Here is a 27,521-nt window from a genome sequence, read left to right as displayed (position 1 = left end):
CTGAGCTCTTGGGACCCTTTTTTTTTTTTTTTGAAAAATTTTTATTGGAGTAGAGTTGGTTTACAATGTTGTGTTACTTTTAGGTGTACAGTAAAATGAATCAGTTATACATATGCATATATTCACTCTTTTTAAGATTCTTTTCCCTTGTAGGTTATTACAGAGTATTGAGTAGAGTTCCCTGTGCTATACAGTAGGTTCTTGTTGATGGGACCCATTTTAATTACTCACCCAGCTCCCAGCCTATGCCGCCTGTATTTGTTTTCTTGTAGACCTCTTATTGCTACTCCTCCCCCCCAACACACACCTGGGCAGGATTAAGACCTTTAGAAGTTCTAAATGCTGCAAAGATTATGGAGGGTGCCTCCCTGTATACGTAATGCCAAATCAAGTTTTATTTTTCAAAGTGGTGATGCTTAGAAATAAGCTGAAGACAATCTTTCTAGATTTAAAATAAATTCTCCAACTTATTTTGAAAAATTTCAAACCCATGTTAAAAGTTGAAAGAAGAGTAAAATGAGCCTCTATGTAACCATCTAGATTCACGAGTTTTTAATATTTCGTGATATTTGCTCTGTTTGTTCCTATGAACTATTTGACAGTAAGTTTCAGACATGATGCTTTATCCAGCAGTTACTTGTTAAGAAAAAGGACATTTTCCTACATGACCACGATACCATTCTCACACCCAAGAAATTTGACTTTGATACAATAATATATAATATACAGTTCATATTTGAATTTTCCCAATTGTTCCAATAATGAATGCCCTGTAAAAAATTTTTTTAATCTAGGTTCTAATCAAGGATCATGCATTATTACACTTGGTCTCTGTAGCCTCCTCTGACCTGAAACACTTCCCTGATGTTTGTTTTTAATCTTTCATTTTGAAGCATCCAGGTCAGTTGTTTTGCAGAATATGCCACAGTTTGGATTTGGGTGAATGTTTCCTTATTATTAGATGGGTTCAACATCTAACAGTGGGGGTCAACATTTTCAACAGTTCTGCAAGAAACTACAAAGGTGATGTTGCATTTTTCTAGATTTTCTGTTTGTGAAGTTCCAGATAAATTCATCAAAGCTGAATTTGTGTGTAGGTATATGTGTTTCGCTGGTGCCCTAATCATGTGTGTCATAATAATCATAGCTACCATCATGTATAACATGCAAAGCATTGGTGTCTGTATATATGCAGCAGCAGGGCTTCAGGTGATATAATGCCAAACTTTTTCCCCCCATTAGTGTTTTTTTAATTGAAGTATAGTTGATTTACAGTATTATTTTTCTCCACTAATATTAAACTACATCCTAACCAACTTATCTTCTACTCTTTAATTTTTGCCAAATCTGTAGGTGTAACATGATATCTGTGGTTTCCATTTGTATTCTCTTGAGCGCTTAAGAGTTTGAGCATCTTTTCTTATGCTTATTGACCATTTGTGTTTTCTTTCCTGTGAAAGGCATCTTTATGCCTTTTGCTCACTTTTGGGGGGTTGCCTATTTCTTAAGTAATTTTTAAATCTTTATGCATTCTGGATACTAATCATTTATGAATATTATATATCTATCTATCTGGCGAGATTAACACCAATAAGTCCTCTCCTTCACTTTAAAGACCCACAAACACCCTAAGATAATTCACACAACTTTGAGACCTAACAGTGTCACGATTTATTCTCAACGACTTAAAGTCTTTACTCATGATCAGGACCCCTAGCACCTCACAGGAACCTCTCTCTCTCCCAACCCCTCTCTAGGCCTCTTCACCCAACTTGGGCCTTTCTGTCGTGTTTCAAAGACTAGCAAACTCTTGATGCAAGCGCACCCAGGAGGCACTCAGGAAGTGCTCCCTAAGTGAACGAATGAAGAAAGGAAAGAACGTTACTGCGTTTCTAGGTAAAAGAGATGAAAAGAAAAAAGGAATGTTGGAGGGCCACGCCGGCTGATGATTGGCTGGCATCCAGGATAGAGGGTGCGGGGAGAACGCGAGACTTAGGAGAGGGTTTATTTACACCAGGTGGTCGCCGCCCAGCGGCTCACCACGTGGTGCGCAAAAAGCAGCACTGCGGCAATCGCTAGTCCAAGCGAGGCGGTCGCAGCGGCACTTTGGGCCCCGCCCCTTCCCGCCCCCCGGCGCCACGGCCCCGGCCCCCGCGGCGGTCGCGCCAGAGCCTGCGCACTGGGGCCCCAGCGCCTGCGGCGGCTCCCCGCTCGGCTGCTCTGAAGATGGCGGAGCGCGCCGGTGCTGGCACATCCCTGAGGGGGCTGCGGGAACGGATGGGTGAGCGGGCCGGCGGCTCCCGGGGGGGCTCGGGCCCGCGCGGGAGGCGGGGTTCCCGCGGCCCCGGGGACTGTCGGAGCGGCGCGGCCTGCGCCGGAAAACTTCACTCCGGAGTCGCCTCGCGCGCCGTCGGGTGCTCCCCTCACCCCCGCCGGAGCGCCATGGGACGGGACGGGGCGCCGAGAGGGGACGCGGGCGGGAGGGGAGACGGCCGGCCCGCGCCACCAACGGCCCAAGTCCCGCGGCCCAACTGCCACCGCCAACGGCCGTACCCCCGCGGGCGGGCGGGGCGCGAGAGAACTAACGGGCGCTGCTGGGGCGGGAGGGCGGGGGCCTGGCACCCCGTAGCCCGCGGACGGTCCCGAGCCCCGCCTGCCGTTGGGGAGAGGCGGACGCCCTCGCAGCCTTCGGAAAGGCCGCGCCGCTGCCCGGGAGGTGCGGGCGCCGGGACGGCCCTCGCGGCTCGGGGCAGCCCTGGAATCTTACCTCCGCCCGGGGCGCTCGCGCTTTCATCCTCTCCCACGGTCGCAACCCCGGTCTCTCCCGCATCCTCCTGGTCAAGGTCTGGTTAAGGTCCGGTGAGGAGGGGGCCTTGGGGGTCTGGCTTTGAAATTTGGGATGAAACTTGGTCCCCCTGCTCCTCCTGGTTTGCCTCAGCACATGACTTCGCCAGGATGTCACCTTCCGTGGGACATCTTGCAGACCCTAGGCTGAACTGAACGGGACTCAGCGCTTCAGAGTGCTTTCTTCTAAACTGGTCCCATCGCCAAAAAGTTCCCCCCCCCCCAAAATCGTTAGTTTTATAAAATTTGTCAGGATTTGGCATTGCTTAGGCCAGGAGACTGCTTCACTACTTGAGCGAGACAGTATTTCTTGCTTGTGGGAGGTTGCTTTTAGTTCTCGGGCTAGTTTCCTCCTATATGAGCTTGAATAAAACAGCCTTGATGATTTTATTGAAATCCTTAGGGATTTTTTTCATTTGCAGTTGAAAAATTAGACCGGCTGCGATTGGGAGGGTTTATGTTACTTCAGAACGTTTTGAATCAACTCCCCAGAGAATAATGTCAGAAGCAAAAACACTTTCATTATTGCACAGGGTGAAAAACTCTTCTGTCTCTAGCTTATTATGGTTCACCTACAGGGAGAGTTTGCAATAAATTCATTGTTTTATTGCTTAGTGACACCTAAGGTCCTCTGACATTGAATTATTTCACTGATTTAAACTGACCGGCCTTCTGGATAACCCCCCAAAGTATTTGCATACTGAATGTTGAAAAGTATTTTTAAATTTTATACGGGACAGTTGCTTGAATTCACAGTATTTTAAACTAAAAACTTAAGCAAAAAAAGGCTTAACCGAGAACCCTAGTTGACCTCCTTGCTGCCCATTTTGTATTAGGAATGGAAAACATCACATGTTAAACTTTTACAGAGGACCACCTTGACCAGAAAGAACTTACTTCATGGTCTCAGCGTTTTCCTGAAGGGGACAAAGAGTCAGTGAAATATTCTGCCACTTTATGGCAATTGCTTCTTTTCTGTTATCCAAATAACAGTGAGTAGACTTCGTTGCTGTTTTAGGCAAAGCTCCCTGAATCTGCCTTATTTTTGTGGTTCCCTGATTGCAAATGTTTTTGGTTTTCTATTTTTTTCTAAATATTTTCTCACCCTCTCCCTGGCCTAATGACATGCAAACTGTAACAAGGCCGTGAAGAGAGACCCTTGGTGTGGGCGGAATGGATCTGCACTCCCAACTGCTCAGCTTTGAATGAGGGTGGATCCAGGTCCGGGCCGGCAACTGTGCGGAAGGGTCTGGGACTGGGCTGCTGGAAGACCGTCTGCTGCCAGACACCCCCCAGCCTACACTTTGAGGGCTACATCCAGCAGGAGTGCAAGATAAGGCTTTGTAGCAATTGCTTCTTTTTATTCTGTTATCCAAATAATGGTGAGTAGCACTGTACCCACTAATCTGTAGCAGTTAGTTTCCTAGTACGGTTGCTGTCTGCCTCAACCGTAGCCCTTTTTATAATAGTTTTTTAAAAACCTTTCAATCATTTTTTTTTTTTTTTTGCAATCTACGCCCTTTGCTACCTAATGAGAAATACTAGTTTACTAGTTTGTGTGATCTAATGTTTCTAATTAGTACAGAAGAAAGGTCATGGAGAGGTGGGGCTACAGATTTTAGGTCGAACTCTGACTGAGAGTGATGTCTAGAGCAACAGCTGAGGCAGACAATACAGAATTGCTAATAAATACTGGGATGAGTATTTATCATTGGCATCTCATGGGATTAAGCATTTTGGGGTGATTGTGCTTGGGTGCAGCTTTAGGAAGATTCTTGAACTAATTGTCATGGAAAGTGTTCTTCTTCCTTTCTTGCATTTAGCTTGCCCTAGTGGAGCAGAGCTCTTGTGACACAGATCGTGTGTGTGTGTGTGTGTGTGTGTGTGTGTGTGTGTGTGCGCGCGTGCGCGCGTGTGTTGAGGAAGGGGGAGTGGTGTTTCTGGAGAGAAGCAGAAGTTGAAGTCAGTAGTGACCTAAAATGCTTTATGTCCAGAAGGGGCCTCAAAATTTCAATGACATCTTTTAGAAATCAAGTGTAAAGCATTCTTTAATTTTGGCATCCTAGTGGCATCTATTTTTGGTTCATTTCATTCTGAGGTTTTTATTGGGCTAGATGGCTAGGATGATTGAGTTTGTTGTTTTCCCATAATAGAAGGAGAATGGGGGAATTCCATGGTGGTCCAGGGGTTAGGACTCTGCACTCTCACTGCCGAGGGCCCGGGTTCAATCCCTGGTCAGGGAACTAAGATCACACAAGCCTCTGAGGTGCGGCCAAAAAAACAGAATGGAGAATGATTTTCTTTTTGTAATGTCTTTTACACATTTTCTCTAAACTTAGGCTTTTTCTAGCCACAGCATAACAGTGCTTACTTGAGACAAAAAAAAAAAAAGTAAATGCTTTATTTTAAAATATTTCCATTTCCAAAATATTTCCATTCTGTATTTCCAAAGTATATTTTAAACCAAAGCCCATATATTTCATTTACTTATTGTTGAATAAATTTTATACATTTAGATCTTAATTCCTTCATTGTGGTATTTTAAAAAGAAGTAACCTTAGAAGTAGCTGAGGTGGGAATATTAAACTAAGTCATATAAAGGTTGATGTGTGTTTTGTACAGTCTGGTCCTTGATAATTATGTAATGTTTCAAAGTTAAGTTGCTTCTTAATCTACAATTAAGTTCTGGCTTTACCCGTTGCTACCTGTGTGATCTGGGAAAGTTATGTTTAGCCTCAGTTTTCTCATCTGTTAAAAAAAAAAATGAGGAAAATAATAATATCCACTTTATAGGATTGTTATGAGAATTAAATGAGGTAATAACCAATGAAAACAACTTCATAAATGGTGGTATACATTATTTGTTATGGCAGTTTTTTGGAAATACAGATTAAGATTCATAATTCAGTTTTAGTAATAAACTCTACATGTTTTCTTACATAATCTCCAGGCAAAAGGTAACTTTTAACTTTAATTTTGGATTTAGAGTTAGTATAAGAACTATAGAAGTACTCTATTGCACCTGTTACTTGAAAGTGAATTCAGTAAGTTCTGTCATTGAATGGAGTTGAATAAAATGTTCATTTTGTTAAGTCCAGACATAAAGGCTTTCTCCCATTGTGTGGACATTTTTAGAGCCTGTTCTTTTGGTGAATGTATTTCTGGCCAGTAGGAATTTGGATGTAAAGATCTAAAAATAAGATTTGAGGGGAATTCCCTGGTGGTCTAGTGGTTAGGACTCAGTGCTTTCACTGCCGTGGCCCGGGTTCAATCCCTGGTCGGGGAACTGAGATCCCGCAAGTGGTGCGGCACAGCCAAAATTTTAAAAAAATAAATAAAAATCAGATTTGATATTATAACCTTTCTATGATTTGGTTCATTATTGCCACCACAGCTATTTCTAAGGTTACTTCTGAGTAATAAGATCTTAAATCTGGTAAAATTGTACATTTTGAGAAGAATTGTCCTTATGGCCAACTAAATTATGCCAAAATATGGACTTTCCTTAGGATTTTTAAGCAGGAAAACTGAATGTGCAGAAGCAACAGTGGTTTTCTGTATGCTCACATAGAAATGTTGTGAGTGGAAGGGAGGGTGTGTAGGATGGTTTAATTAACTTATAGACTATAGTTAAGAATTTTCTTAATACACTAGTACTCAAATTCAGAGGATAATCGTGGTCCACAAAATTGATGCTAGTTAAATAACTGAAGAAGCTGACAAGAATCTAATCTTCAATTCAGATAGCTAGATCATGGATTATCTGAGCTGTTAGGTCTCTGAGATTTAAAAATAAATCCTTTTCCCCTTTTGAAATGGCGATCTCTATGGCAACAATTGTGACGTCACTTTCAAGGTTACTCTATAAAATGGCTCCCAGATATTTTTCCTCAGTGGCAAGTAACATCTCAAAGTCCATTCGTTCTGAGTACGACCACATCCCTCTATTCCCTTATTTTATAGTTGCCCATCTACAGCTGTTTTATATTTTTCTTGATATTGTAGAACCCAGAATTGTATGCAGTATCACAGGGGCATATTTCCTGTGCTTTTATACGAGAGTAGAAGAGAGTTTTCAGTGTTATTCTCCAGCTCCTTCCTGAAGATGCCTGGTACTATGGGGCATTTTAGATACAGCCGTATATGGAATTAGAGTTCAGGGAATTCCCCAAGAACTTGTTTTTGTATCATCTTAGAATTTTAGTTTTTCTTACTTTCCCTCAAATTGTGCTCCCATACTCTTATATTTCACCCTTATTGAAGTTTATTTGCCATTTTCTACCTGTTCACACAAGATGTGTAAATTTATATTATATAATTTATATTTATTTGCTTGACATTTTCCTACCTAGAAAAATACCATCACATTGGCAATTCCTTGAGTGTTTTCTCCACCTTCACTGTGCATCAGAATAGAGCTTTTAGCAACTGCAAAGGCCTGGGCCCCATTCTCAGAGAGTGGAGGCGGGGAGGGGAAGGCTTTGCTAATTTTTTTTAAAAGCAATTTGGGTGACTCTCCTGTGGAGCCAGGGTTGGAAGCCCCTGATCTAGGTAATTTATAAATGTACTCCTTATATTGGGCCCAATCTCTGAGGCTCTCACCGTTGACACTTTTGCATCCAAATTCAGATCCATAAACTCCAAATCTTTTCTAAATTCCCCCAATTTATGGCGAAACATTTTTCCAAATCCTTGCCAGCTCAGTTTTTCTAGTACTTGCTATAATGTCTGTCTGAGGCATTTTTGAAAGCTATTAATCATTAGCTCTTACTCACCCACCAGCTCGTGCTGCTACTTCTACTGACAACTCTGTGTGCACAGATAGGCTGGCATGTCTACGGTAAACACTGTTAATTCTTTGTTGGATTATTGTTGAACATCATAGGTACTCAGTATGTCTTTCCTGACCCAGAGTCTGTCATGATTTTGCCTTGTAGAAGAGATTCTGTCCTTTATCATCGAAGATACAATTGGCTGTGCTTTGCCACCCCTGGATTAGCTGTTCATATTCTTTCTTTTTTTTTTAAATTTATTTATTTATTTATGGTTGTGTTGGGTCTTCATTGCTGCACACGGGCCTTCTCCAGCTGTGGCGAGCTGGGTCGTTGTGGTGCGCGGGCTTCTCACCGCAGTGGCCTCCCCTGTCTCAGAGCACGGGCTCCAGGCGCGCGGGCTTCAGTAGCTGTGGTTCCCGGGCTCTAGAGCGCAGGCTCAGTAGCTGTGGCACACGGACCCACTTGCTCCGCGGCTTGTGGGATCCTCCCGGACCAGGGCTCGAACCTGCGTCCCCTGCATTGGCAAGTGGACTCCTAACCATTGTGCCACCAGGGAAGTCCCGCTGTTTGTATTCTTAATATCGAATCCCTTTCCTTTATCTCCCTGTATTTTAGTTGCTGCTGCTAATGCCATTGCTGAAGAAAGACGGAGTCAGGGCAGCTTTAGCACTCTTCCATCACAGCCCTCAAATATAAAATCAGCGTTTAAACCAGGTATAATTTCTAGAATGCTTTGATAGATGTCAAAGTGTTATATCCTTAAAGTTTGATATCTTATGTTTAACTGTATTCTTTCTTTTTTTTTAGTAATAGATGGATCTGTGCTTAAAAATGATGTAAAGCAAAGATTAGCAAAGGAGCGCAGAGAGGAGAAAAAAAGACAAGATGATGGTATATTTTAGACTTTTAAAAAAAATTAAAATGAATGAATTTTATGTTAAGGTTATATATTTCCAAAGTGGTTTTACTTTTTAATCTGTTCATATGATAGGTTACACATTTTACAGTATGTGTTATATTGGATTAAAAGCTTATACTAAATGAGATAAAGAAGGTCCATGCAAAATATTTGACCAAATTGTTTTATTTTTGAACTAGTAGTTTCTGTTAGCTTTAATTTTCTGAAAATTAAGGTATGAAAATTTCTTCAACATTTGTAGAAACAAGCAAAATGAAATTTCAGTAAAAATGACTTAAAAACAAAACTGAGGGAATTCCCTGGTGGTCCAGTGGTTAGCAGTCTGCTTTCACTGCCGGGGGTGGGTTCAAAAATAAAAGCAAAAAACAAAAAAAACAAAAAATGGAGTTGCTAATAATCCTAACATAGATACGGTATCTTTCACTGACTGCTGTGCTTTTCAAGTGTAACTTTGGATCAATTAGGATCTAGAAGAATACTCTTTCTACACCTTGAGAGAATGCTTTTTCAACCATGTATTTTTCCCATCTGGCTCTGTAAATCCACTGCAAAACTAGTGCTCAGCTTCATTCAAATAAAATAGCAATTGTCTTTGTTCTGGTGAGGAGCTGTGTCTTCCTGTAGCTCTTTAGAAGAGTGTTTTACAACTGCATAGGTGGCTCTGCAGGCTTTAGTGAGGGGAAATTTGAACGTAGGAAAACATCATGCTGGTCAGTAATGTGGAATGTGCCTAAAGCCCACGAAGGTCAAACTGGCATGCTTAATATGGTCTGTCTAGATGAGGCCTTTGAAAAGAAGTTTCCTAGTACAAGGGAAAAAAACGTATATTCTGGCCATGTGTTTTTTTTACGTCTTATTTTAATGTATAGCATATTAATCTGATGGGGTTTGACTTCAGCTCAAGTCAGCAGAAACATCACATGAAAGAAAATATTTCTTCTGAATTTGGAATTTTAGTTCGGACAGGAGGAGAGTCATCTAAGCCAATTCAGTTCTCAGGAGTTAAATGAACACCCAGTGGAAATGATTCTTTTGTGGCCATCTCTGTTCACTTATATAATAAGTCTTTAGTCACTAGCACAGGTTATGTTATTTTTAAGAAAGAGAATAAAATATAAACTTTTTCCTTCTCTGTCTGTAATGTGGAAAACTTAAATATTTTCTTGGCTCTTACCTTGCATTTGGAATATTTCAGCTAATAAAGAGACACAACTACTTGAAAAAGAAAGAAAGTCTAAGATCCTATACGAAAAACAGATGGAAGAAAAGCAGCGAAAGCTGAGGGAACAGAAAGAAAAGGATGAACAACGGAGAATATCTGCAGAAAAAAAGAGAAACGAAAAGTTACAGGAAGAAAGGGTACATGTTCTTCTAGCCTGTTAATCAGATGATGCACCGTGTTGCCTGGTTCTGCAGTGCTTTTTTCGTAGCCCTTGTCTGCTTTTACGGGAACCAATCCCAATTCTCCTTTCGTCTTTCCTTCAGCATTAGCACCTCTTGCCCCATCCTGATCCGAGCCTTGCACGTCCAGGGAGAGAACCCTGTCCACTTGCAGGGTGCCTGCGGCCTGGGCTTTGCTCTGAGCGGCTTTCTCTCCTACAAAAGGTGTTGTCCATTGCCTGATATTCACCTACCCACCGTCCCAGGCCCCCTGAGAGGCCCCCGTCTGACCCTGACCCTCTGTGCTTCTCACTGCTCTGCTCTGCTTCTCACCACTCGGCTCATTGTGTGAGTGGCAGGGCCCAGCCACGCCAGAGCCTTGCGCTCTCCCTCAGTGCCCTGGCTCTCTCTCCTTTGCGCTCTCCCCCCTCCCCTTCTTGTTCCTTTTTTTCTCTCTGTTGTTTTGTAGCCCTGCTCTCTCTTTTCCTGTCTGGACTCTGTTTTGGTGTCTTTGGCACTCTGTTGGTAGGAGTCACTGCCTCTGTTGTGCCCTCTCTTTCCCCCTCTGTCCCTCTTCATTCAGTTTGTCTTTGACTGTTGTGTGGGCATCTGGCTGCCTGTCTCAATCTGTATGATTCTCTCTGGCACCAAGTTTTTCTCCTGTAGGTTGTTCCACAACTCTACTCTGAGTGTCCTTGGCTCCTTCTGAATTCACATGTTCTGTCCTGTTCCTTGCTGTCATTCTCTCTTTTCTTTGTTCCAGTGACTCTCAAGTGTCCCTGAGTGAGTCTTGGTCTGTCTTCGGCTCTCTGTCTGACTGACTCTGGCCTTTTTCTGCCCGAGGCACTTCCCTTTTCTTTCTGCTTTCTTTGTCTTAGCTTGTCCCTCTTTTCTCTCCCCATCTTTAGAGTTTCTGCCTCTCTCAGTATGTGGGTTTTTTATCTCCCTCTCTTTTTTTCTGTTGCTCCAATTTTTAAATGTTTTTTTTCTCTCCTTTTCTCTTTGGTTTCATTTCTCCCCAAGAGCCCCCTTCTCTGTGTCTTTCTCTGTGGTGCTCGCTTTTCCTCCTAATTTTTGCACACAGTTGGCTCTTGCAAATGCCTCACCCCCCAGCCCTTACCCCCATTGGCGAATCTTCCTTATTCTAGGACTATTCCTGTGCTGTTTCTTCCCTGTCCATGGTCCACTAGCACCTTCTCTGTCTTTTTTTTTCAGCACATTCCAGTATTTAATGAATTCTCATTCAGAACTTGTGTCACTCTCTGTCTTCCTCTGTGAAACATCTCAATTTACTTCTCTGTGGTAAAGAGAGTGAAGGCCAGAGAGACTGAACTAGGTAAAGAGAGAACCAAAGAAAGTAAAATAGAAAACTATGTGCAGGGTCAGGGAGGGTCCCTGGAGGAGAGAGAGTCCCGGGGACTGCGAGAAAAAGAGACCATCTTAGAGAAAGAGGAACCTGAGAGAGAGAACACAGAGAAAGAAAAAGCAACAAAATGATACTGTAGACAGAGCGGGAGCCAGAGACAGGGCAGGAGAAGAGGCCGGAAGACAAGGAGAAAGGGCAGAAGAGAACCGAGCCCAGGGAGCCGGCATGGGGGCGTCCCAGACAGAGCAGGGACCGTTCGACACTGTGAGGAGGCCGTGCGGAGAAGGAGAGAGAGAATGACTCAGTAGAGCAGGGGAAAGCCCAAACTCGGTGGTGCTGAGCGGGGGTGAGTGCGGGCAGGGCTACAGGGGGGACAGGACAGGAGCTTGCCCGTGAGCCACAGGTGCGGGAAGGAACCTGAAGGAGCACAGCGGGTCAGCACATCTGGAAACGGCAGGTTAGAATGCTTAGGAATCAGAGATGTTTTAATAATACAAGGATATTCTCTGTTTTTAGTCTTTATTATACTTTTTAGGTGTCTAAGTAATTTAGAACAACTTACTTTCTGTCAGAAAATATAATTTTAAAATATTGCCATTAGATAAGTTTTATTTTAAGAATTGCAGTTGCTTTTCTCCTCAGAGGATATGGGTGACTCTCTGTTTTCCTAGTATGTTTACCCTATTTGCCCTCAGAGAAACGGTGGGAACATCGTAAGGATGATGTTGCTATGAAACGATTGTTGTCAGGGAAGAATAGAAAACCTTCTGGCCCTGAGTTGATTTGCTTACCTGAGTGTAGTCCATGATGTGTTACAGCACAGGATGAGGAATAGCTGAGAAAAGAAAACTGCCTCTCATTTCCAGCAGTGGCCTTGTTTCGCCACAGTGTAGCATTTACATTTGTAGAGCTGTTATCCTGCCCAGTTCAAATTGAAGCTGAGGTCAAGACAAACACACCTCTTTTTAAAAATTTGATTAGTTAACACCAGAATTTCAGATGTTACAGATGTGGGTGTAACAGATGATCTGGCATAGATTTCACATATGTGTATTAGTTGATTTGTTTTTCCTGCCTCATTCTGCAAAGAATTTAAGGTATATTTTTAAAAAGCCATACCACAACCAGATGAGAAAATAAGTGGTTGAGGGAATCAAGCAGAGGGGGAAATTAAAGTAAGAAAATAATAAAACATAAGGTATGATTAGCATACACCAAAGTGTACCACTCAGTCTTTGTATAGTTGCTAGAATAGGCTACATGTTTGGTTCTAAATTTCCTAATGATACAAGCAAAGATGGAAGCACAGTCAGTTCCTTGATTCATGTCCATAAGATTAAAACCTAGTTATTCGGGAGAACATGGATTGATACCCGAGATGTATTGAACTTTAACTTTTTACTTGAGATGTTTCCAGTTCTATTCTTTTATTAAAAAAAATTTGCCTGATTGAAAAATTTGGTGGTGAGGGTATTTTATAACCAACAGATCAAAATTATACTAACCAATATAATGCATACGTAAAAATTTGTTGGCATTTATTTTAAATAGGAGAGATTCAAAGCTGTCCTTCATCGTACACTGGAACGGAGCAGCCGTGTGGATCATCAAAAAAGATGGTCATGGGAAGGCTCTACAACAGTAAACTCTCAGAATAAAACTGGTAATTAATACAACTGCTAAACTTTAAGTTCATTCATTTTCACATGTAAATATTGGCTACTAGTATAAGGTTGCATTTACTACAAAAGGTTTTGAGCTTTGTATCCTAGGTGAAAACACTGCTATGTACTTACTCTTTGGCATGCGTTTAAATTTGTGTCATGTGAGATCGCCAAAGAACCAGGTGAAATTTTACAGTAATTTTATTTTATCCACTATATCCAAAGTCTTACCATTTAAACTTGTAATCAGTGTAAAAATGAATAATAATTGATAAGCTTTACACAGCTTTATCCAGTGCATATTTTTAAAATAGTCCTGTTTAATATTGATGTACTGTAAATTTTTCCTATGTGTGGACATAATTCTATACAGTTGCATAAAATGTAAGTTAAATTTATATAGTTTGTAAGGAATGACTGACAGTGAGCATTGTGTACCTAATTAATACACATTTATGCTCCATAGAAGTACATCATGAACTCATTTTGTTTCAGCTAATGATGCTTTTTTTAAATATGAGTACAGTAAATCTTATATCTTTTCTCAGCCAACAAACATTCTATATCTACTGAAAAGCTTGAACAGGGGACTTCTGGATTACATAAACAAATGTCATCTGCAAGTTCTCAAAATTCTATTGCCAAGAGTAAGTAGTTATTTCATGTATTCTACTGAGTTTCAAACCAATGAAATCAATTCTTTATATGTATTTCCACAGTACCACTTATTCTTTAGATTGTAGGACATTTAAATATTTCAGAAGAGCACCACCTTGTTTTACAGTAGAGATGGTCATTACTATCCTGTATTTTCATCAGTATAAATCTTTGTTTCTTGATTTGTGTACTAATCATATCAGATGGGTTTGTTGGGCTTAGGTAGCCCAACAAATATGAAACATCTTTTGACCAAAAGACTGCCATTAGGTGGCACAATAATTTATTTTAGAATTAATTCATATTCTATCTAACCTATAAATGAAATCACTTTTTCTAGGGACTAGACTAGTCATTCAATTTTCATTAAGTTTCATGAATATTACCTCATTTAAGTAAAATAATAGCATATATATAGCAGTGGACAGGTTGATCTGCTTCACATATATAGAAAGTTGACAGGCAAGTATAATTACCTTCCTAGTTGTATAGTTAAGACCCCAAGAAATTCGGTGATTTCCACTCCACCATACTTACTTATGGTTTATATTTTGGTCATTTGATAGATGGATCATGGTATTTAAATTGTACATTCCACTAGCAAGTCCATGTTTTCCCCCAAAGCAAATAAAGTGGTAACAGTGTTTAATGAGAGAAGTATTGCTAAGCTCCACTTTACAACTCTTCCTAGAGGTAATGCAGTATTCTTTAAAATAAAACAAAGTTATCTACTATGGATACTTCAAATACCTTTTGCTCCTAGTGTTTGCACTTTTAATTAGCGTTCCTTTTTTTCTTTTTTTTTCTTTTGGCCGCCCGGCTTTTGGGATCTTAGTTCCTCGACCAGGGATTGAACTCGTACCCTACGCAGTGAAAGCACGGAGTCCTAACCACTGGACAGCCAGGGAATTCCCTAGAGTTCCTTATTTTTAAAAAAATCTTTACCAGAGTGTGTGTCAGTGACCATTTCTGGCTTGTAGTACATGGTGCTTCTCATTGATAATTGAAATGGATTAGACAACCCTACCCATCCGGAGAAAAAAACAGAAGTGATCTGGGCAGGAAGAAGACATGGCAGGCATATTCCACATCATTCCCTCGAACTTAGCCATAAGAAAAGAAGAAATACCACCTTTGTACCTTGTGAATTGAGACAAAGGCATAATTATAGTTTGAATTAAAAATGTTTCTTTTGTATTATTAGGTGCCTTGGCAGTTTTTTGAGCAATGCTGATTGCTCTAAAATTCCACTACAGCAGAAGATTCTGGACCTCATTTAAAGTATAATTAGTTAATTGTAGCAGTGGTTAACTTAGTAGGAAAGATTTCCATTTTTGTCTAAATATTATAATTTTAATATGTTGAAAAGGATTTTTGTTTTGTTCGTCCTACGATATTTGTACTTTTAGAACTCTTACAGTTTCCAACGATGAACTTGAGAGGTCTTTCATTGTTTGTGTCTTGGTGCATCTAATTTTCTCTTGTAATGGTCCAACAAAAGTTGATCCACTTTCCACCCTTACCCTCAATATGCTTTCCCAGAGCACTTTTATGTATAGCCCAGGTTCATTCATAGATTAATGTGGGAAGATTTTCTCTAGCACCTTGCTTGTCGTGTAATTAATTTATTATTCACAAACTCAATCCTTTAGAAAAATTAGGTAACATTCATTGCAATGTTATATTTATATACTTTCATTAATTTATTTTAATTGTTTCATAAGCATTGGCCATGTTTTACTATCTAATTGCTTGGAGGAATTAGCAAAGATTTCTTGCACAGACATTTATTACATTTTTAATATAATGAGCAAACACTAGTGTGTTTTCATTAATATGTGTGCCTGCTGTATCAATGAGACATGTAAAGAGAAGGGACAGGTGATGACTTTCAAGTTAATAATTAGTTAAATTGCACTGAAGGAACAATTCCAAGTAATTTTTTAATATAAGAAGGTATGTGTGGAAGATACTTTATGAAAGAGTTTGCTTAAAGTTACAGTATATTGCACACTCTGAAATGATGAATGCCGTTAAATTAATGATTCCAATAATTTTATTAAAAATAAAATCAATATTGTCAGTGGCTTACCTTTGTAAAATCCCTTCAAATTGAAATAAAACCTGTTCAATCCAGAGAGATGGACATTTCAAACTTAAATGAAGTTCATAATCTAACCTGTGATATTTTAAATAACGTTGCTTTAAATCTTGACTGATTCAAATAGTCTGTTTTTTTTCTGCTCATTGCTGACTTATAATAACTGTTCACACTGTTTTGTCATTTCTTGCAGTGTGATAATGAGGGATAGGTGATTTCATCACATGGTTGAATTGATTACACTTCTGTGGTTCATGCTGTGCAATTACATTATCAATTCAAGAATTTTCACAAGACGCTATATTGTCAATATGTACTTTAATTTATAGAGGTTCCCAAAAAAGAAGTTATTCTTTAAAGACTTTCATCAGTATCCTGAGCCATAATATTTCAAGTGAAATGGAAAAGTGTCTACACAAAAGCCATAATATTTCAAGTGAAATGGAAAAGACACAAAAGTGTCTTTTCCCATATGACTGGTTTGGGTTGCTAAAATTGTGACATCTATACCAAATGTTGATCATTTTTATTTAAAAAATGCTAGTTAAGGGACTTTCCTGGCAGTCCAGTGGTTAGGACTCGGTGCTTTCATTGCCGTGGCCTGGGTTCAATCCCTGGTCAGGGAACTAAGATCCCACAAGCCACGTGGCACAGCCAAAAAAAAAAAAATACGAGTTAAAACTAAACTATCAATTACTTTAGTAATAGACGTTATGGACTGTGTCCAAAATTAAATGTTGTATATTCCTAATTTGGGAACTTTGATGTTGTCAGTATCAGATTTTCCCGCTTAATTTTTACTCTTTCCTAAATAATTTTCTTTCACTTCGGATAACTTACTTAAAGAGTAAACTAGTTTTAAGTTTGGGCATGTAAAATTTCTACATAACACTTGAAATTTAAATAAGATAAAAAATGTTTGGAAACGGGTGGCTCACCCCTGAAATAATATATATAAACAGCTTGTAAAAGGTAATATTCTTTGCCCTTGATCTCCAGAAACAACAGAAAAGAGGAGAAGCTCATCTCTGAATAGAAGATGTAGCAAACTGCATTCATCTACAGAACAAGTGGAAGAAAAAACACCTGGTTAGTTATTTCTATGTACCGATCTTAAATGGTGGTTTAAAAGTGTTATATTTATGTCAACATTCAGCTGCTTGAAAAGCCATTCCAAAACATTGGAAGCCAAAATTTCCCTTCTTTAACTAAAAAATGTACTTTGGTGCCATGCTTATTTGGCTGAAGCCAGAAGAGTCTTTTTAAATGAAATATATAATTCTGCAATGGAGCTGAGGAGCTAGATCACAGAATGTTTGTATAGACAGAGTTGTCCTGAAGCACTTGATTCCCTTCAAACGTTTCATCAATTCGCACATTGAAGTTCTAAATTATCAGCAACATTTTGAACTTCAAAGCTTTGCTTTGTTGCTTCACAGCATAATCCGCATCTATCCTTTGGGCGTGTTTTCACTGCTGATGATTACACACAAGATTTCAAAATTATTACTGAAGTACTTCTTTATGTAAGGTTGTTTCTAACACCCCCCTAAGTTTTCCCTGTTAGACATGATTTTCCTTTTTTTCCATAACAAACTGTTCACTTACAGAAGACTCTCCATTTAATTGATTCAGGTCACATCCTGTTATAACAAATGTCATTGTCACAGGGATCTTTTTTTTAATATAAATTTATTTATTTTTATTTTTGGCTGTGTTGGGTCTTCATTGCTGTGCACGGGCTTTCTCTGGTTGCGGCGAGCAGGGGCTACTCTTTGTCGCGGTGTGTGGGCTTCTCGTTGCAGTGGCTTCTTTTGTTGCGGAGCACAGGTTCTAGGGTGCACAGGCTTCAGTAGTTGTGGCTCGCGGGCTCTAGAGCGCAGGCTCAGTAGTTGTGGTGCACGGGCTTAGTTGCTCCGCGGCGTGTGGGATCTTCCCGGACCAGGGCTCGAACCCGTGTCCCCTGCATTGGCAGGTGGATTCTTAACCACTGCGCCACCAGAGAAGTCCCCACAGGGATCTTTTTGAACATAAAAATTTATTGGAGCAAGCTATTTACAAGATTTACTTTTAACAGAATAATTCACTCAGTCTCTTGGAGCTATTGGCAATTGACTTGACCAATATGACTGTCAGTGACATACATCTGGAGGAATCCATGTCAGAGTTGTTTTGTCATGTACAACTATTTTCTCCACGTGTGAGTTCCTCTGTAGAGACTCCAGTACATTGGGTATGGCTCTGCTAGATACATTACCTGGATTCCTGCTTTGGGGTTATTGTGGTATGCTGGCGCCTTTGCCCCTCTATTCAGGTATTCTCTTCCCTGACAGTGTAGTCCCATCAGGTGGCAGTTTTCAGTCCTGTTATATATGTGTGGCTCTCATTGCCTCTGCTTTTAGGCTCGGAAAGTTATCATTTGCAGCAGTTCACATTGCTCCTTCTTGCTTTGCATTTATTTGTGAGACCTCAAATCAAATCCTTTCTGTTTGTTCTCATCATTTAGTTTGTCAGCTATATACTAGTCTTTGGGAGAATAATTTAATCAGTCGCCTGTTCATCCCAACAAAAGCGTCAGTAGCCAGGAACAAAAGTACTGCTTCATTATTAATTTCTGGAAGCAGTACTCCAGGTAACAGGCAGAGTAGAGTGCCTGAAAGTGTTAGTATTTGTGCTTAAAAAGTAGGTTGTATCACTTAATTTTTTACAGTAAGACATAAAAATAATTTGAATCAATACTTTGCAAATGAGTGATTATACCCAACATTTTATGTTGCATATTTATGATTTCTAGCAGGGTAGAATAGTTATCAGTGTAATTTATAGGATGAGATAGGGACCTTTGGTTGTTAAATTGTAAAACTGTGGGTTTCTTAACCTGTGCTTAAGTGTATCACAGTACTGTAAAAAGTACTGGATTTTAAAAATATAGAAAAACTTAAATAATATCAAGGGAGAAAGTGTCCTACTCCACCCTTCTTTTTTTCTTAAAATGTGGAAGAATAACACTGAGTGGCTCTTTAGCTTTTAATTAAGAACATAAAGATTGTTAGTAAAATAAAACAGATCTTCAGGGTTATGTGGATTTTCTCATTTATAGATTACGTATCATGTTAGACATGCCTCTAGTAAGTCCTTAGTAATGGAGAGCTCTAGTGCATTGTTCCCATCCTTTTTGTCTTTTTTTCTCCACTTTTTCCTTTCCAGAATATATCCCACCCCCTTTGCTTATTTTTATGTCAATATCCATATGATTAGTAAACCAAAGTGCTGTCATAGACTTTGTGGTAGTGCAGCTTTACTTCTCTTGGTTCAAATTCCCAACTTTGTTTATGCCTAGTTGTATGTGTGTCAGATTATTTTCTACCAGTCTCCCCTCAGTCTATTGTAAGGTATTCTAATTACTTTCATTTTATTTTAATATATTACTCCCATCAAAAACCTCAATATTTTGTCTTAAATTTCTGTAGCTATTAGAAATCTAGTTATTATACTTACTATATTTTCTGTAGCACAGTCAGTGTTAAATAAGTGACTGTTTAGGCACATACAAGTATGTAAGTAAAATGCTTTCTCTACCAAAAGTGAGGGACTAAAAAATAACCGAGTCTTATATTTACCAAGTCTTTAGAAAGCCACCACCAAATACCTTCCTTAAAATGTTTACTTTAGGGAATTCCCTGGTGGTCCAGTGGTTAGGACTGCATGCTCTCACTGCCCAGGGCCCGGGTTCTATTCCTGGTCGGGGAACTAAGATCCCACAAGCCACGTGGTACGGCAAAAAAGAAAAAAAAGCTCACTTTATTATAAAGCAATAAATATTTAGTGTAGAAAAATTTTAAATATAATTTTCTGTTATTCCAATACCCACTGATAACTGAATATTTTTCTTTGCGTTTACATGTTTTTTAATAGAATGGGATCATAACCTGCTTTTGTTTAAACTCAACATATACCATTTTCTATGTCCAAAAATTGTATATTACTCTTAATGACTGCCTTAGTATAGTCCAAATTTTGTGTTGAATAGGTTATATTTAAATATAATTATTAAATTATATTATTAAACAATGCTGTAGTAAGTAATCTCATACATACATTTTCATTTATTTATCTCATTTTTTCTTCAGAATATCCTAAGTGAAATTGCAAGAACAAAGAGTGTGGACTTAATATTTTAAAAAAATATTTATTGATTGATTGATTTGGCTGCGTCGGGTCTTAGTTGCGGCATGTGGGATCTTCGTTGTGGTGCACAGGCTTCTCTCTGGTGTGCACGCATGGGCTCAGTAGTTGCGGCATGCAGACTCTCTAGTTGTGGCGCGTGGGCTCTAGAGCGTGCAGGCTTAGGTGCCCCGCGGCATGTGGGATCTTAGTTCCCCAACCAGGGATCGAACCCTTGTCTCCTGCATTGGAAGGCAGATTCTTAGCCACTGTACCACCAGGGAAGTCCTGAGTGTGTACTTTTTAGAATGGCTTTTGATACACTATTGCCAAAATGCTTCCCAGGGAGCATATACCAATCCATACTTCTACCAGCAGTGCATGAGGTTGCCTGGTTCCCAACATTGGTATTATCACTTTCCTCTATCTTAGCTGGTACCAGATATTATAATTTTTGTCCATTTGTTAGGCTAAAAATATTTAGATTGTTAAAGCTGGAAGAGACCTTGAAGATCCAGTCCATTCTGATTAATGTCTTATTACAATTTTTAGTATGGGTGAGAAAATGCTCTTTTTTATACTCTATTTTAAAACAATCATATATAGAATGCCTTATGTAATCACCTGTAATGGTAAGATCCCTGGCCTTGGTGACGTTGTTTAGATTACTTTTAAAAAACGTTGAGGGACTTCCCTGGTGGCGCAGTGGATAAGAATCCGCCTGCCAGTGCAGGGGACACGGGTTCGAGCCCTGGTCCAGGAAGATCCCACATGCCGCGGAGCAACTAAGCCTGTGCACCACAGCTACTGACTCCGCGTGCCACAATTACTGGAGCCCACGCACCTAGAGCCCATGCTCCGCAATGAGAAGCCCACGCACCGCAACGAAGAGTAGCCCCCGCTCACCACAACTAGAGAAAGCCCGCGCGGCAACGAAGACCCAACGCAGCCAAAAATAAATAAATAAAAATTAAAAAAAAAAAGCATTGACGGTCTTGTAATTTTCTATGAAAATCATTCTGAACTATAGTGTGATTAAAATAGAAATGGCTTACGGCAAACATCAGCTTTGGAGAAGCATCTTATTTTCATCTGGAGTGGACTGTTGTTTTCACAATGCCTCTCTTGGTGGTGGTGCTGCTTCTGAAGTACCAACTTTGCAATGCTTCTGTCCTGTGTCTGTGATCCATTTCAGTAAACATTTCTGTGTTGTGTGTAATCCCTGTCATTTCCTAATAAACGCAGTCTCTTTTTGTTTTTATATTGTTACATGGTGCATTTCTGTCTTATCAAATTTCTGGCTGTGTGGAATTTCACTCTCTGTCCTCATTTACCTACAGGCATCCACAATATATTCCAGTATGTAAACATGCCCCTGCTTAAGCATAGCAGTGATGAATTGAAGAGTACCATAGTGCCTCACAAGTCAACAGTGATAATACCTCCCCAGGAGAAAGTAGACACACCCTCCAAGACAAGCGTGGAAGCGGCCCCCAAGGCGAGTGTGGAAGTGCCCCTGGTGGAGGTGAGCATGGAAGCACCCCCCGAGGCGAGCTTGGATGTATCCCCCGAGGTGAGCGTGGAAGCACCCCCCGAGGCGAGCGCAGGAACACCCCCCACGAGTGTGGAAACATCACCCGAGGCGAGCGCAGGAACACCCCCCACGAGTGTGGAAACATCACCTGAGGCAAGCGAGGATCTGTCCCTTGAGGCGAGTGTGAATCCGTCCCCAGAGGTGAGCATGGACTCATCCCCAGAAGTGAGCGTGGACTCGTCCCCAGAGGTGAGCACAGAAGCGTCATCTGAGGCTAGTGTGGAAGCATCTCCTGAGGCGAGCGTGGAAGCATCCCCAGAGGAGAGCACAGAAGTGCCCTCTGAGGCAAGTATGGAGGCGCCCCCCGAGGCCTCCCCTGAGGTGACCATGGGAATGTCTTCCAAGGTGAAAATGAAAGACTCTCCACAGGTTTGACAAGTGCCTTTCATTGAGAAATTTTCTATTAAAATCTGTATGTCTTGTTGTATAGATTATGATAGGTCAGATTTCACAACATAACTCCTTATTTATAGCGTTCTGTGATAAAATAAATTCACTTTAATAATTTAAAATTATATGATATTCGTTGTCGCAGAGTTTACCCCCCCAAAGCTGGAATATTAGTTAATTTTTGGTAGAAGAGACAAAATAAAGCAGTTTATATGAACTGTGTTTCTAAACTCTGAAGGAATGTTTTTGAGAACTATTGCAAACCTCAATTAGGATTTAAAAATAAAAGTAGGTTTTGAAGTAAAAGAATTCTTTTAAATTATTTCTATGACATGCTTGAATTGTGTAATATAAATTGTTAGTCTGGAAGAATGTATCTCTGTACCTAATTCTCATGCATGAAAGGAAAATTGGGAGTTTAAGGAGCTATAATTATATTTTATTCAGAATAGTTTTCTCTTGAAAAGCCAGCTGCAAAATGTAATGCTAGTAATTTCTTATCTGATTGTATTGATCTGTTCAGAAATCAGAAACGGACAAACAGGCCTCAAACCTGATTACGAAGAAGCGCCTACCACCATCGCAGATACCGTGTTATAGATGGTCATCTTCTCCTACAAGCAGGTGGTGTCCTCCATCTCCCATCAGTGCTAGGTAAGTAGCTTATTTGCCACTGTTCCTGATACGTATTTTACCAGGATAAACTTCACATCAGTGTTTCATAAATAATGTAGTATGCATGGTAATGTAAATATAAAGGGAAAAGCCTTTAAAAATGGATTTACCTTTGTCTGTTATAAAATATCATTATATCATAAAGTCAAGACATTATAGTTTATGAAATGGTACACTAAAAATCATCACATATGTATTACGAAACCATACCAGACTTCCCCTATTAACTATTACTTTTTCCCAGCAGGCAAATCCAAAAGAATCGCCCCCCGTCACCTTCACCCGTCACGTCAAAACAGTCGACACAGTTTTCTTTTTCCTGTAGAGCAATTCCTATGCAGCGTACCGTATTTGCACAAAATGCATTAGGTACTATTGGAGTGAAAAGTGAAGCCATCTCTAACACCATTAACAGCTCTGAGGCTGCAAGCCAAAAGGATATGATCTGTGAAGGTGAGTTCCTTCACTAAGAAGTTCATTTCAGCAACACAGAAAATCTTAAGGTAGTTTGGGAACTGTCAACGTCATTTTATTCCCCATTTCAGAGAACTTTAGGAAGCGAACTTTCTTTTAAATAAAGAGAATTTCACCAGTCACGCTGGCACACTGCTTTTTTTTTCTTGCTGGAACTTCTTACCCCCGTTTTTGGAACTGATATTGGAAGTATGGATGGGTTGGATGAGCGCCATGGTCTAGGTGGTCCCTGCATTTCCTTCCAGCTCTGATAGTGGATGGCCCTAAGGTACTTTCCATCCTTGGAGAGAGCACTCCAGCCATTTGTGGCTGAGCAGGTTTCCTTCAGGAGCTGTAGGGCAGTTTCCATACATAGACCATACATGTGTCAGGTCAGTATGTGGGTTCCAAAAAGTATCATATTGGTATTTTGCCATTCTTTTTTTAATTGAAGTACAGTTGATTTACGATGTTGTGTTAGTTTCTGGTATACAGCAAAGTGATTCAGCTATATATATATTCTTTTTCATATTCTTTTTCATTATAGGTTATTGCAAGATATTGAATGTAGTTTCCAGTGCTATACAGTAGGACCTTATTGTTTATCTATTTTATATATAGTAGTTCATATCTGCTAATCCCAAACTCCTAATTTATCCCTCCCCCTGCTCCTTTCCCCTTTGGTAACCATAAGTTTGTTTTCTATGTCTGTGAGTCTGTTTCTGTTTTGTTTTGTTTTGTTTTTTAATTTTAATTGAAATACAGTTGACTTAAAATGTTGTGTTAGTTTCAGGTGTACAGCAAAGTGATTCAGTTATACATATATATATATAAATATACACATTCTTTTTTTACACTCTCTTCCATTATAGGTTATTACAAGATATTGAGTATAGTTCTCTGTGCTATACAGTAGGTCCTTGTTGGTTTTCTGTTTTATATTTAGTAGTGTGTATATTTTAATCCCAAACTCCTAATTTATCCCTCCCCGCCCCTCTCCTTTGGTAACCGTAAGATTGTTTTCTATGTCTGTGAGTCAATTTCTGTATTGTAAATAAGTTCATTTGTATCATTTTTTTGATTCCACATATAAGCGATATCATATGTTATTTGTCTTTCTCTGTCTAGCTTACTTCACTTAGTATGATAATGTCTTGGTCCTAATAATGTTGCTGCAAATGGCATTATTTCATTCTTTTTTATGGCTGAGTAATATTCCATTGTATATATGTACCACATCTTCTTTATCCACTCCTCTGTTGATGGACATTTGGTTTGCTTCCATGTCTTGGCTAATGTAAATAATGCTGCTGTGAACAATGGGGTGCATGTATCTTTTCAAATTAATGGTTTTCTCCAGATATATGCCCAGGAGTGGGATTGCAAGATCATATGGTAGCTCTATTTTTAGTTTTTTAAGGAACCTCCATGCTATTCTCCATAGAGGCTCTACCAATTTACATTCCCACTAGCAGTGTAGGAGGGTTCCTTTTTCTCCGCACCCTCTCCAGCACTGATTGTTTGTAGACTTTTTGATGATGGCCATTCTGACTGGTGTGAGGTGATACCTCATTGTAGTTTTGATTTGCATTTCTCTGATAATTTGTGGTGTTGAGCATCTTTTCGTGTGCCTTTTGGTCATCTACATGGCTTCTTTAGAGAAATGTCTATTTAGTTCTTCTGTCCATTTTTTGATTGGGCTTTTGGTTTTTTGTTACTGAGTTGTATGAGCTATTTATATATTTTGGAAATTAAGCCCTTGTAGGTCACATTATTTGCAAATATTTTCTCCCAGTCCATAGGTTGTCTTTTTGTTTTGCTTATGGTTTCCTTTGCTGTGCAAAAGCTTGTAAGTTTGATTAGGTCCCATTTGTTTATTTTTGCTTTTATTCCTATTGCCTTGGGAGACTGACCTAAGAAAACATTGCTACTATTTATGACAGAGAATGTTTTGCCTATGTTCTCTTCTAGGAGTTTTATGGTGTCCTGTTTTATATTTTAATAGTCTTTAAGCTATTTTGAGTTTATTTTTGTGTATGGTGTGAGGGAGTGTTCTGACTTCATTGACTTACATGTGGCTGTCCAGCTTTCCCAACACCACTTACAGAAGAGACCGTGTCTTCTCTGTTGTATATTCTTGCCTCCTTTGTCAAAGATTAATTGAGCATAGATACGTGGGTTTATTTCTGGGCTCTCTATTCTGTTCCATTGATCCATATGTCTGTTTTTGTGCCCGTACCACACTGTTTTGATTACTGTAGCTTTGTAGTATTGTCTGGTCTAGGAGGGTTATGCCTCTAGTTTTGTTCTTTTTCCTCAGGATTGCTTTGGATATTCTGAGTCTTTTATGTATGGTTTCATAAAAGTTTTAGGATTATTTGTTCTGGTTCTGTGAAAAATGTCATAGGTAATTTGATAGGGATCACATTAAATCTGTACATTGCTTTGGGTAGTGTGGCCATTTTAACAATATTAATTCTTCCAATCCAAGAGCATGGGATATGTTTCCATTTCTTTAAATCATCTTCAGTTTCCTTTATCAATGTTTTATAGTTCTCAGCGTATAACTCTTTTATCTCCTTAGTCAGGTTTACTCCTAAGTGTTTTATTGTTTTTGATGCAATTTTAAAAGGGATTTTTTTCCCCTTTCTGATACTTCATTGTTAGTGTAAAGAAATGCAACAGATTTCTGTATGTTAATCTTGTATCCTGCTACTTTGCTGAATTTGTTTATCAGTTCTAGTAGTTTCTGTGTGGAGTCTTGTGTGGGTTTCCTATATATAATATCGTGTCAACTACATATAACGACAATTTTCCTCTTTGCTTCCAATTTGGATACCTTTTATTTCTTTTTCTTCTCTGATTGCTATGGCTAGGACTTCCAATACTGTTGTTGAATAGAAGTGGTGAGAGTGGGCATCCTTGTCTTATTCCAGATTTTAGCAGGAAGGCTTTTAACTTTTCACCTTTGAGTATTAGATTGGCTGTAGGTTTGTCAAAGCTTTTATTATGTTGAGATATGTTCCCTCTATACCAACTTTGGTAAGAGCTTATCATGAAGAGATGCTGAATTTTATCAGAAGGCTTTTCTGCATCTATTGAGATGATCGTGTGGTTTCTGTCATTGCTTTTGTTGTTGTGAGGTATCACATGGATTGCTTTGCGTTTGTTGAACCATCCCTGTGACCCTGTGATGAATCCAACTTGATCATGGTGTATGATCTTTTTTGTGTGTTGTTGGATTCGGTTTGCTAACATTTTTTTGAGAATTTTTGCATCTATATTCATCAAAGATATTGGCCTGTTATTTTCTTTTTTGGTATTAAATGCATTCTTAATATCCATTGACATTACTTAATTTTAAATACACTCATGAATTTTGCTTTTTGAAGGAATTCCACTGTGAATTCTTTGTAACAGAAACGATCTTTTTATTACAAATTATTTATTCCTGACTTTTTTAGATCCTCATTTTTGTATGTAGTTTATTTGAAACAAATTCGTCATACTTAAAACAAATTCGTCACATGAACTAAAATGTTATGCGTCCATGTGGTCACCTTATTTTACTGATAGTCTTGGTTTCTTTGGTTATCTACAGTTAGCCACTTTATGATCAACCAAATATGTTAACATACGATTATCAACAGTTAGCTAAACAGTACTTATTTAGTAAAGATGATGCACAATGTACACTGGATATATTTTTGTTTAATCGAGTAATTAAGATTTGTACACTTCAGGGAATTCCCTGGCGGTCCAGTGGTTAAGGACTTGACACTTTTACTGCCAGGGCCCAGGTTTGATCCCTGGTCAGGGAACTAAGATCCTGCAAGCTGCATGGCATGACAAAATAACTTAAAAAATAAAAGATCTGTACACTTCATTTGGACCGAGCATAAGCTTGTCTTCCTCTATATTCAGTATATCTTAAGTTTTTTCCCATAGAGGCAATTCAGTCAGGTATCTCAAAACAACTAAACCAAAGCAGGAGTACATTATTTCATTTTGGAACAGGTAGTTGTTAAAAATCAACAATATGCTACTTCTTTTGTTGTGGGGTGGGGGTGAGAGGGGGCGGGAGTTGGGCTTTTGAACAAAAGCTGTTACATAAATCACTTATAGTTTATTTATACATTTTAGACCACAAACATACTGTTTGGTTTTTTTAACATCACAGGTTGTCTTGTACCTCTTTGTTGGACTTAGAGGCAGTAAGTTCCCTAAACTTAACTGTTTTACATGTTAATTTAAATTAGAGTCTGGTAATAAAAGCACACCAGGGCCTATGAATGCCGAGGAGGCAACAAAAATTTTGGCAGAGAAACGACGTCTTGCTCGTGAACAAAAAGAAAAAGAGGAAGAAAGACTACAAAAAGAGATGGAACAAAGGTTGGCACAAAATCATCCTTTCTATACTGTAAATCTTGGCTGGGGCCTGAATTCTGAAAGTCAGACTTTATCCTCAAGTTAGATGTATTATAAATTCTCAAATAGTAACTGACTTTTTCTTCAGTGTGAATCAGAAATGACTTGTCG

General features: G+C 39.3%; 1 protein-coding gene across 6 annotated transcripts in view; it reads left to right on the top strand.

Annotated features, from left to right (window-relative positions):
* Positions 1-2,140: 2,140 nt before the first annotated feature.
* MAP7D3 (MAP7 domain containing 3) overlaps positions 2,141-27,521 on the top strand; it is a 34,022-nt gene continuing 8,641 nt past the window's right edge. The window contains exons 1-12 of one of the 6 annotated variants that reach the window (XM_082377846.1): positions 2,141-2,281; positions 8,235-8,333; positions 8,427-8,510; positions 9,734-9,897; positions 12,836-12,947; positions 13,497-13,595; positions 16,706-16,795; positions 21,211-21,467; positions 21,513-21,605; positions 22,378-22,508; positions 22,774-22,982; positions 27,242-27,374. In XM_082377846.1, the coding sequence (XP_082233972.1) occupies positions 2,227-2,281; positions 8,235-8,333; positions 8,427-8,510; positions 9,734-9,897; positions 12,836-12,947; positions 13,497-13,595; positions 16,706-16,795; positions 21,211-21,467; positions 21,513-21,605; positions 22,378-22,508; positions 22,774-22,982; positions 27,242-27,374 (1,526 nt within the window). In that variant the 5' untranslated portion in view covers positions 2,141-2,226. Of the gene's footprint in view, positions 2,282-8,234; positions 8,334-8,426; positions 8,511-9,733; positions 9,898-12,835; positions 12,948-13,496; positions 13,596-16,705; positions 16,796-21,210; positions 21,834-22,377; positions 22,509-22,773; positions 22,983-27,241; positions 27,375-27,521 lie in introns of all 6 variants that reach the window. The other 5 variants (XM_082377843.1, XM_082377845.1, XM_082377844.1 and 2 more) reach the window with 5 other exon arrangements.

This window comes from Balaenoptera borealis (assembly GCF_965194805.1).
Source record: "Balaenoptera borealis genome assembly, chromosome: X".
NCBI lineage: Eukaryota > Metazoa > Chordata > Mammalia > Artiodactyla > Balaenopteridae > Balaenoptera > Balaenoptera borealis.
This window is presented reverse-complemented; position numbering and strand designations above follow the sequence as displayed.